Source organism: Cucumis melo, chromosome 4 (genome assembly GCF_025177605.1).
Source record: "Cucumis melo cultivar AY chromosome 4, USDA_Cmelo_AY_1.0, whole genome shotgun sequence".
NCBI lineage: Eukaryota > Viridiplantae > Streptophyta > Magnoliopsida > Cucurbitales > Cucurbitaceae > Cucumis > Cucumis melo.
This window is the reverse complement of record NC_066860.1, coordinates 6,857,938-6,870,338: the sequence shown is the minus strand read 5'-3', so window position 1 is coordinate 6,870,338 and position 12,401 is coordinate 6,857,938. Positions and strand designations below refer to the sequence as shown.

The 12,401-nt window shown below is 33.9% G+C and overlaps 1 protein-coding gene across 1 annotated transcript; it reads left to right on the top strand.

Annotated features, from left to right (window-relative positions):
* The first annotated feature begins 7,818 nt into the window (after positions 1-7,818).
* Positions 7,819-9,802, top strand: LOC103502573 (cytochrome P450 CYP82D47-like). The gene is made up of 2 exons (XM_008466543.3): positions 7,819-8,915; positions 9,001-9,802. Exons 1-2 carry the CDS (start codon positions 7,968-7,970, stop codon positions 9,622-9,624), a joined length of 1,572 nt encoding a protein of 523 aa, XP_008464765.2. The 5' UTR covers positions 7,819-7,967; the 3' UTR covers positions 9,625-9,802.
* Positions 9,803-12,401: the final 2,599 nt, after the last annotated feature.

Sequence of the window (12,401 nt, the reverse complement as noted above, 5' to 3'; positions counted from 1 at the left end):
ACGCATCTTTCTTCCACTTACTATGAACATTTCCTCTATTCACCTTGTTATTGACCCATACAAACACTTTCCGAAAGGAGGCCGCGCCCAAGGCGACACGAAGCCGAGTATGGATCTCACGTGTGAACTCTTAGGGACGTGAGAACAAAAAAATGATATATCATATATACCATTTTTCTCCCACTAAAATGTTATATTAATTCAGGGTTCAATTGTACTTAGCTAAGTTCCGGCTAAATGAATCTAACTAAGTTTATTCTTATTATAACATTTATAATAAAACTTTACACTAAAGTTTCTAGGTGTATTAAGCCATTTAATTTACCTAGTGACATCTTATGCTAATAGGAATAAGGTTAATTCAACGCCGGTTCTGGGTTAGTTTCTAGGTAGGAGGTGTTCCTTAAAGCGTCAACTTAAGTACCCTCAGCCTTAGACAGAACTTTACCGGTGGAGTTCCTTATAACCTTAAATCCTATTTGTCCTACTTAGTTTCATTAAACTAAAACAAAACTTAATTCTAATCCAATTAGAATTAATATGATCTTAGGTCTATTTAATTTTAAACAATTTAAAATTTAACCAAATTAATCCTAAGATCCTATATTTGCATGCAACCCTTTATTATAGGTTGACAGCTTCTAATTATTAAATTTTATAACTATTATAAAATTAGTTAATTAGCCCTATAATTATGCATACTATGGTTTAAATAATTAAAATCAAATTATAATTAAATAAAACTATATTACATGCATACATTACATTAATATAACAATTATATTAATATGCACAATGCAAATTAATTTTCATCTTTATTAATATAACAATTATATTAAATAAAATATGAAAATCAATCAAGCATACACAAGACATTAATTTAAATATAACAAATTATATTTAACCAAGTAATGTCATGCATCATGCTTATTCAATTTCAAATATTTAAAATATCAACATATTTTAAATTACTCATGAAATTCACAATCATTCATTAAAATCATACATTATAACATTTATAATATATAAAAATGCATGAACATGCTTAACCTAAGGTGGGATTTATCTAAATGACATCCATAAAGCATTTGAATAACAATTGAACGTGTAAAATTGTCCCCTAGGATAAAATAAAGCAATAATTACAATAACAAAGCCTTGAAAAACTCCTAAAAGTGCTTGAAAAGCTCCAAAACCGGCCTCAAAACCTTCAAAAAGCTTCAAACCAGGTCCACAAACCTTGAACAAGTCAAAAAGCACTCTAAACCGGCCAAAAAATGTTTGACCCGCCCCAAAATATGAAGAACCGGCTAAAAAACTGCTTGAACTGGTGCCAGATGAAGAACTAGAGCCGAACCGAGCCGATCGCGTCGAGCTGTCCGTACAAGTCCAGTCGAGCCGTCCGTACAAGTCCAGTCGACCCGTGCGCACTGAGCTGCTGAACCGCACCAAGCACCACAGTAAGGTGATGACGTCACACTGATGTCATCCTTTCTTCAACCTCTAACCGTGGATGCTTTTTTTTTTTTTTTTTTTTTGTTTTGGTTTCCATACAGTTTCGAAAAAATCCCCGTTGATGGCCTTCTGGTTGTCTGTTTTGGGCAAATTTGGTGTCGAAAAACTCAGAAAAGCACCCCAAATCCAAAAATTGGACTCTAAAATACAGATTTACTAATTAAAATGTCCAAAAACGCAGAAGCCTTTACATTTTGATCTTATCAAAACAGTAAATCTATGGCCAAAATTATAGAAACATTCAATTTCAAAACCAACATTCATAATGGAGCCCACCTAACCAATGCAAATTTTTTAAAATTCTCAATTGAAATTGAGATGGCTCAGATACCAATTGAAGGGATAAAAACCCTTTACAGTGGAAGAATTACAGAAACCCAATTTTAATTAGAACCTTAAAAAATACCAATACATTTCAAAATTACAAAACTAATTTTTTTATGGTTAAACATGCTTTCAAGAAAAATACAGATAATAAGAACTTACTCTCGTTGACGACTCTGAATCTACCAAACACCACTTGGAAACCTTCATATTCTATGAATGAAATGGTTTGGGAACCAAATTTTATTGAAGGATTTTTCTTTACAGAGAAAATTTTTCAGAAAGAATGGAAGCGTCTCAGTCTTCGCAAAACTCACCCCTTAAAAAAATTTTGTTACGCAAAAATTCCGTCTTCTTCAGACGGAAGAAGTGAGAAGTTGAAAGAATATATGGGAACGTGGGAAAACCACCCACGTTCCCTATTAATTTAATAAATAAATATTAAATTAATATATATTAAAATAATTAATTAATTAAATTAAATAATTAATTAAATCATATTTAATTAATATTTCATTTAAATCATATTTAAATGAATATCTCTCGCATAACCTATAGTTTAATTTAATTAATTTAATTAAATCAAATTAAACAAAACTATTAATTAATTCTCCAATTAATTAATTTCTAAATTAAATATCTTATATTTAATTTAATCCAAAATTTGAATCATATTCAAATATAAATTTGTCTTATAACCTATAGTTTTAATATGTATCACATACACATTAAACTTTAACCTATAGTTTTAATTTGAATCTAATTCACATTAAACTAATATTTGAACTCATTCAAATATTTTATTCTCTCGTAATTAAAATTTGAATCATATGCAAAATTAAATTTATATAATAAACTCTAATTAAAATATAAACTTTATATTATAATGTATCAATATACATTATATTAATTCCCAAAGTAAATTTGAATTTTTCAAATTACAACTAATACAAATAAATCTCATTACTCTTTATGAGCTAGGAAGGGGACCTAATGGACATATAGATCAGAAGATGCTTATCATTTAGATTTGAAGCTCTTTTCGTATTGTTAAAAAAAGTAATACATGTTTAAGTGGATATGATCTAGATGATCGTTTATCTTGGTAAAATGATTGTTTACCATGATCAACACGATCGTTTATATTTGAATCTCTATTTCCATCATTAAAAAAGGAACTACACGATCAGGTGGACAGATCTAAACGATAGTTTACTATAGCAAGATGATCATTTAGCATTGTCAACAGATCGTTTAAATTTGAAGCTCTTGTTCAATCGTTAAAAAAAGAACTACGGGATCAAGTGGATATGATTTAAACGATCGTTTACCATAGAGCGATAAGGTATGCATCTCGGGGGAAAGTAAAATCGCCCTAACGATTAGGGTACGTGTCAAGCATAATGTGGTGCGTTAATAAGACAACACATGTAAAGCATGGAAGTGACCCTTGAAGGTGTAAGGTCGCTATAAATAAGGTTAAAGCCCAAAAGAAAAAGGAAAAGTTTCTGATAAAAAGAGACTCTAGTTTTCTAATGAAATGAAGGGAAGAAGGTTCTGAATGTTGAATAAACCATCCCTTCAACCGTTAGACAAACGGAGAAAGTCAGAAGTCGTGAAGGAAGAAGTTGAGGTTAAGTATATTTTGTGAATAACAACATGAACTATATGTTTTGTTGTGAATGCTAACCTATTTACACTATTTCGTTTTACAAGCATTGTTAAAAGTATAAATGTGATTTACAAACGTTACTTATGATTTATTACCCTTCTGTGAATGCTAAAGTATGCTTTATAAACTCTATTTCCTAAATAATAAATTCTATTTCATAAATATTTTCTAAAATTAAGCGTGAGTTATGAATGTTCTTTAGTGAAAGGTTAACTATTTTCGATGAAAACGAGTATTCTTTCGAAGGTGATAAAACATGATTTATAAATGCTTGAGAATGATTAATCAGTGTGTAGTGTAATTTCTAAAACTGTTGTTATGATCCTCATTCTAGAAAGATGATGTCCCACAAATGCTACATGTGTATTCTTTTCTCTGTGATTGTGTTTATAAGATGTTTCACTAATCTGTAATAATCTGTATTAAGGGTAAGTGGTGAGTCGTTGCTCCCTTATCATATTTTCGTGGTTGTGTGAAGTGAATCCAATGTATGGCATTGTAGCGCTCACTGTGAAAAGCTTGACAATGAATGTCACAAGACGCTGATGAAAATCCTAGGTATTAGCGAGAGTGAATCTCATGTCTAGGAGAGGGAAAAATCCTAGGTCTTAAAGCCAAGCTTGATATGAATGAATCTAATGTATGTCATTATAGTGCTCGCTGTGAAAAATCAGAGTAAGACGATGATGGGACTCTAGTTAAGCGTGGTTCTAAGGTTTAAGAATGAATGAATGTGGCAGGACGCTAATGGAAATCCCAGGTAACTCATGTGATACTGATGAGAGCGAATCCCAGGTATAAGCAAAAGGGGGAAATCCTAGGTCTTCGAATTGAGCTTGTTACGAAGTGAATCTAGTGTATAGCATTGTAACACTCGCTATGTGATTGTTGAACTCTTGGGATAATGCGATGTGTGTTATCGATTCGATGCAACGTATTTTATCTATTATTAGTTGATATAATTATCATTTGTGGAGTATGTATTTTCCCAAAAAGGTTTTCTTAAAATCCGTCGCTCACTAAGTTCGTTTGACTTACGTTTTAAATGTTTTCCCTTCCTAGGTTGTTAGTTTTAAGGCATTCTAGCATAGTGAAGGAGGGAAGGCAAAGTTACTCTGTAGTCTTACATGACGTGCCAGCCATGGCATCTCATCATGCGTTCAAGAAGTTGGTTGGTATGCAGATTGATTCTTAGCGTAGATGGCCCAAGTCATGAAGAACACAAGCACAATACCAAAGGTTGGTGAGGCCTAACCCGATCAGCTAGAGAGCCAAAGAGTCGAGTCTGAGGGAAGCTATCACTAAATGCGGTCCGCTACCAGGTACGTGCTGCCAATACCAGAGTTTAATGGGAAATAGAGAAAATGAAGATTTTTGTGTTTATCCTCGGGTTGTATTAAAGATGAGAAAAAGGAAAATGTATGTTCACCGTTATAGATAGCATCATTAGGCAATGGATGAAGGAAAGGACGTATGTTGCACATCAGTAGGAAGAAGAATGATGTGAAAATATCGGAGATGGTTTAGTTTTTCTTAAACAACAGTTGTAAATTGTAAATTTGTACTTCTGTAAGCATTGAGTTAATAAAGAGAAGGAGTTTTAAGTTATTCGTTGTGTTATTTCTTGAGTGTTTTCCGATGCAAAAAATGTGAAGGTGATCTTTATGGCTCAAGTGAAAAACCTTCACAAGGAGACAAAAGTAAGATGGTTCCACTCACTAGGTCTTCCGCGCACTATCTCACGTGAGGTATGCGTGGAATATCTAGGTGGCATGCCCTCTATTTGGTTGCGTGGTGTGACATTTGGAGCGAGACATGTGACATTTGGGGCGGGGCATGACAACACAATCAAATGGATATGATTTAAATGATCACTTACCATGGTCAACACGATCATTTAGATTTGATGCTCTTTTCTTATCGCTAGAAATAACTAAACGATCGTGTTGATACTACCTACAATATCGTGTATCATTATTTAGACGATCATGTATCGTGATTGTTTAGAAGACGACTATATGTGCACGTGTGATCGATTAGTCGCGTATTGGCTTATTTCATTCTTGGTATTTCTCATTGTGGGCCTGTGGGCTTTTTCCCCATTTAGAATTGTTCTATACAGTGAAAATATTTTTTCGGTTTGTTACACTGTATAGAACTTTAGAAAAATTAAAAAAAAAATATATGGGTCATTACGACCCTCCACACATGTGACCTATAATCGGGATCAAACAAGCTAAAAAATATATATAAATACCAAAACGTCAAAAAATGCAAAATCTATTACATACAACTACAAACGAACTTCAAACAACTTTCGCAAATTCTTTTCAACTACATAACCTACATAACTCTGCAAGAACTTCAAAACTACATAACTAACACAACTCCAGAACTCCAACAACTCGAAACATCTAACTTCACAACTTTAAAGAACTCCTGCAAATTCTTTTGAACTACATAACTTGCACAACTACGCTACAACTTCAAAAGTACAGAACTCACACAACTCCATAACTCCAATAACTCGAAACTTTTAACTTCACAACTTCAAACAACTCATGAAAATTATCAACAATCACAAATATAAAATTAATACCATCAGACCATATAATTGAAGTAATTAATTTTCATTAATCAACTTACTCGACATCCATCAAATAAAGTAATTAATTTTCATTAATCAACTGTAAACCAATATTTCTATATAAAAAAAATAGTATCTAACAAATAAGATCATATAAGACATAACTCTAAAACAGTATCAAACAAATAGAATCATATAAGACATAATCCTGGAGAAATTGACATCGTATCACAATATACCTAAACCTATAAATATAAAAACTATCGGTTCATCGCAATAACAAACATGTATCATATGTGATATATTAGAAAGTCAAAATAATCAACTCTTACGACATCCAATTTAAATTCAGTGTAAGATGCTTGTCTCATCAACTGCAAATGAAATAAATTAAATGTAATGCGTAATAACTAGATTGTTCTAAGTGTAAAAATGATAGGTATAAGAGATGAAGCAAGAAAATGCATACCACATCTGTAATTGTGACGATTATATGTGCATGTATCATGATCGTTTAGAAGACGATTATATGTGCACGTGTGGTCGATTAATCGTGTGTTGGCTTATTTCATTCTTGGTATTTCTCATTGTGGGCCTGTGAGCTTTTTCCGTTTTTATAATTGTTCTATACAGTGTAAATATTTTTTTCAGTTTGTTATATTTTTTAATTAAAAATCTTTTTCTTTTTAATTTTAAGAGTATTTTTGAAATTTATGAAAGTCTAAGGATATCTTTAACAGTAATTAATAGGTTTCCTAAGAAACTAGTGGTAAGGGTATTCTTTTTTAAAACTCACTTGAGTATTTAGGGTTTAGGGTTTATACAAAAAGCCTAAACAAAATTTTTTATCCAAAAAGGAAAGTTTTGGAGGTCATTTTTTTATATACTTTAACTTTTTGTTTTTAAGTTAGTGGATAAATCTAGGTTAAAAAAGTCAAAATTTATACTTTGTTTAATTTCACTTAATTTCAGTCTGAAAGTGATTATAGCTTAATGATGTTGAAATGGAAAGGAAGCACCGAAAGTGGTAGTTTTTTAGACTTTACACATCTCAACAAGATTACGTATCCAACAAGCATAAATTGTTTTTCTTTCTGTTGGGTTTTTTCTCTTAATGTCTAGTAACTACAGACAGATGTTTTCCCATCTCGCGAGCCCCACCCGGCAGTTGGCTGCCATCACCGCTTACGTCGCGAAATCTAATACATTAGACATAGTCGTGAAATGTCGCCAAACTTCTTTATGAGACTCAAATTTTAACCGTTCCTCTCATTTTCATTTCGTCTATAAATTTGAAAAAATTCTCCTTCAATTTTAAGTTTAGATTTGATTTTACTTTACTTCTAACTTAAAAATCTTATCACTTCATTCTTAAATTTCAATTATATTTCAATTTGATTTCCAAGTTTCTACGGTAACGATGGATCGTAACAATGCGAAGAGTAACCCACTTTATAGATAAACATATTGTGAAGGCTTTTGATATTTCAAGTGGATATTCCACAAGTAATTAACAGTCCAACAATATTGTAAATGTGTGTCATGTTTCTTTTTGTTTTATATTTCTGTTTGTCCATTGTTTCAATTGCGTAACAAATTTTGTATTCTGCAGCAAAAAACAAATTATATCCCAATGTAAGAATGCCCATATCGTTGAATATAATTCTCAAACGCATTATATTTATTGCACCAAATTTGAAAAAAGAGATCGTTCAATACCTAACAAAATTGTTCTTTTGTATGTGAAATTTCGTGTCTCCTTCCGGTTTGTGTGTTCATACTTATCCTATTGAAAGTCTATCCATTAAGTCCTCAAATATTCCAAATTTGGAACTCCTTCACAAGTAATTCTGGTTTGTCATAGGCAACATGGAACTTCTTCAGTTCTCTTCACCGGACACGGTTGCTGGAATCTTCGCCCTCATCATCTTTCTCTATGCTCTATTCAAGATATATAAAGGAGGAGTCGGAGCTCGTCATCGGAAGCGACTGCCACCGGAAGTCGGTGGCGCATTGCCGCTGATTGGCCACCTCCATCTTTTAGCTAAAAATGAACCAGCTCACAAAACGTTTGCCAAAATGGCTGATGCATATGGGCCAATTTTTACGTTGAGATTGGGTTTGTACACAAACTTGATTGTGAGCAATTGGGAAATAGCGAGAGAGTGTTTTACTACAAACGATAAAATCTTTGCCTCTCGTCCAAAGCTCGTGGCCTCAAAGTTGTTGGGGTATGACTATGCCATGTTTGGGTTGAGCCCATATGGTCCACACTGGCGCCATGTTCGCAAGTTAGCCATGCTCGAACTATTGTCGAACTATCGCCTGGAGAAGCTCCAACACATAAGGGTATCCGAGGTCCAAACTTCGATGAAGAATTTGTACGAGTTATGTCTAAAAAATAAGAAGAATGCATTGGTGGAGATGAAGACATGGTTTGGAGATATAACTCTAAACACCATTTCTAGGATAGTGGTTGGAAAGAAATTCTCGACCGCCGTGTATGCAAGTAATAATGAAAACGAAGAATGTCGGAAGGCGTTGAGGGATTTCTTCGAATGGTTTGGAGTATTTGTTCCTTCAGATTCGTTTCCATTTCTAAAGTGGTTGGATTTGGGTGGACATGAGAAAGCCATGAAGAAGACTGCCAAAGTTCTTGATGAGGTGTTTGATAAATGGATTCAAGATCATAAAAATAATTTGGGTGAAGTGAAGATGGAAGAACATGACTTCATGGATGTGATGCTTTCTAACGTTAGAGATGACGGACAACTTTCTAAATACGATGCTCATACTGTCACCAAAGCTACATGTTTGGTATGGGTATTACATGCATATTTACTTTGATATATTTACCTACGTTAATTTCACTTATCTTTAACTAGTTTTGTGTTCTTGTTAGAGTCTTATATTGGCTGGATCTGACACTACAACAGTTACAATGATATGGGCTCTTTCTTTACTTCTTAACAATCAAGAAGTACTTAAGAGAGCTCAACTTGAATTGGACGAACGTGTTGGGAGACAAAGACAAGTGAAAGAATCCGATGTAAAGAACTTACTGTATCTTCAAGCTATTGTGAAAGAAACATTACGTTTATATCCAGCAGCGCCAATTCTAGTCCCTCATGAATCAGTTGATGATTGTGTCGTCGCTGGTTACCATATTCCGGTAGGAACACGATTGATAGTGAATGTTCAAAAGCTTCAAAGAGACCCACAAATATGGGAGGATCCTTGTGAGTTTCGACCAGAAAGATTTTTAACAAGTGCAAAGGATTTTGATGTTAGAGGACAGAATCCCCAGTTAATACCATTTGGAAGTGGTCGACGAATGTGCCCTGGAATCTCGTTTGCTCTACAAGTGATGCATTTAGCACTTGCCAATTTACTTCATGGGTTTGAAATTAGTAGGCCAAGTAAAGAGTTTCTGGACATGGAGGAGAGTGCTGGAATGACGAGTATTAGAAAGAATCCACTTGAAGTTGTTTTAACTCCTCGCCTTCCACCTCATGTTTATGAATGATAAGTTCTATAGTGAACGAAATTGAATCAACAGAGAGTGGTAGAAAATTTAACAGATACTATAGCGTTTTTGCTGTGACCAATAAAACAATGGAGTTTGTGATATAGTAATCGTTTAAAATTTAATTACTTTGAGAACAAAGCTTAATGAAAATCTAAGCATTGTTAATTTGTTTGAATTTTAGTGGAATTTCTTTTTTCAAGTTCAAAAAAGCGTTATATCTTCAACGGATGAGAAATCACTTGTGAAATCAAAACAGATATATGAGTTTTTTTGGGAAATATCTAATGAGGTTTATTTGAACCTTCAACCTCACTAAATAAAAGGTAGTGCAATCCAATTATTATATGAGTATATGTATGCATATATGGGGTGGCAATTTAAGTTTATGGAATTACAAACTTGTCACATACTTTTTTTTTTCATTTTTCAAATATGACAAGGAAAAAAAAAAAGTCAAAACAAGTTATACACTTGTCATGCCCCACCCAAAAGTCATTTTATGCAATCTAGTGGAGACGTGACGCCTAGATATTCAATAATATCTCCTTGCGACATAGCACGCTAAACGCCCTAGTACGCTGAACGCCCTAGTAAGCAGAACAACTTCTTAACCAATCTCAACGCAAAGCTTTAACTTTGAACTCAATGACTTTTGCAAAACAATGCAACGTAAATAACTTAAACAACCAACTTAACTCACTTAGCTTTGCTTAAGCGCTTTAACTACTAAGCAACAAGAAAAGCACAATGAAGCAGAATAAACACAACTTATCTTTATTAACTTAACATAACACCAAATACAAATACAAATTCATGCTTTATTTACAAGGAAACTTAAAGGCTTACTTTAGGCCCTTCATGCTTAGCACGACTTCTTCAACTCAATGCCTAGCTTGCTCGCTTCAATCCTTAGCAACTTACTACCTTAACCTTCTTTACTTGGCCTCAACGACTAATAACCTAGGGAATGGAAACTTAAAACGTAAGTTGAAGATTTAGTGATTGTGAAAGTGAGAGTTCATAAACAACTTTTTGGGGAATACAAATTAGTCACATAAATTCATTTTCATTTTACAACACTGGTTGAACGCCTCTTTTCATTAAATCACATAAATCATATAGTAAGCTTCCTCTTAGTCGTTTTGATCAAGAACATGAACCATTCCCTACGAAAAGACTATTAGAATTCACTCTCGCCGACATCTTGCATTTAGACTACAGTGATGTTCACTCCATTAACAACATCCGAGAATTTTCTTTGTTTATTTCTCGTTGCACAGGCCGTCCACACACGACGCCTTTACACATAATTTGCACACCACATAATTAAAGCAGCTCACTTGAAAGGAATAAGACTAATGGTTTATTCGCACACAAGCATCACATTGAAATCAGTAGTTCTCTTTTCAAATAACAACATCAATATCAACACAACAATATATAGATATATATACAGAATGCGTTGTATGCAAAACTACATACTCATAAAGAATACTTTTAAAATGCATCTTTTCGTTATGAAAGTCACTCACAAAACACTTATTTAACTGACGAAGGTTGCAGTAATGGCCCAAATTAAGGTAATTTATTTTAATTATCTTAAGTTTAATAATTTTGACTAATGTTGGAATTATTTTGGGTGTTATATGATTTAAATTGTCGAAATGTTTGATTTGTAGAAATTAGAATTAATTAGGTACTTTGGCAAAATATCTAATTAATTGAATTTTGGAATTTATGGTTCAATTGGTTTGTTTTAAGTAGTTTGTGTTGGAAGATTTGTTTTTGGGAGAAATTTGATTAATTATAAATGATTATATATTTAATTGAAATTTAAAGATAAAATAATTATATTATGTAGATAGTATAAAAAGGTAAGGATATTTATTTTGGGAAAGATAAAAGTGACTGATTCGAGAGAGAGGGAGATTTGAGTTTAAAGAGTAGATTTGAGGGATATAAATGAAGAGAGAGGGAGTTATTTTATTCGGAATAAAATAAGAAAAGGATAAAAGAAAAATAATAATAATTTATTATTAGTTCATTAAATAGCCTTGGAAAACGTGGAAACCCTATTCATCTTCTTCTTCCTCATCACAAAAGAAAATCCTTAATTCCTTACCTTCACAAAACCCCTAGCCACCAATCAAGCCGACGCCGTCATCGATTCGAGTCGCTACTGAGATTCACGATCCGTCAGCCATTGAGAAGCTTTTCCATCTTCATCACCTATCTGTAGTTGTCTAACACTCAAGCCGTCGTCTTCAGCCGCACCGTTTCATCAGTTGTCGCCTCGTTTTGTTGCACACGTCGTCGCCCCTCGTCGAATAGTAGTCGAGTTACGCAAGCTGCCACGTCAATCTATCGTCGGTCGTCTCCATCTCCGTCAGTCGATCGTCCGTCAAAGTCGAGTCACGTTCATGCAAGTCGGTTGTCTCCGTCATTCTGTCAAAGCTAAACGTCGTCGATCGTCGAAAGCACAGCCGCGAGCCACGCACGTGAAATTCGAATCACGCGCGCGCTTGTGTGAAGCCGCCGAGTCGTCCGTGTGATCCTCCAGCTGAGCCGTCCCTACGCATGCGAGCTGCCTTGCGCGTGTGAGTCGCCAACCCGAATCGCACGTAACTCCAGCCGAGCTGCCCCTATGCGTGTGAGCCACATACTTGAGCTGATTTCCCTACCTTAGCCGAGCCAGTCCCTGTCTTCCAAGCCATTTAAGCTGCCAAGCTTAATTTTTCCCTTTTCACCAATATATTTGGTAAGTTTGATTTGGA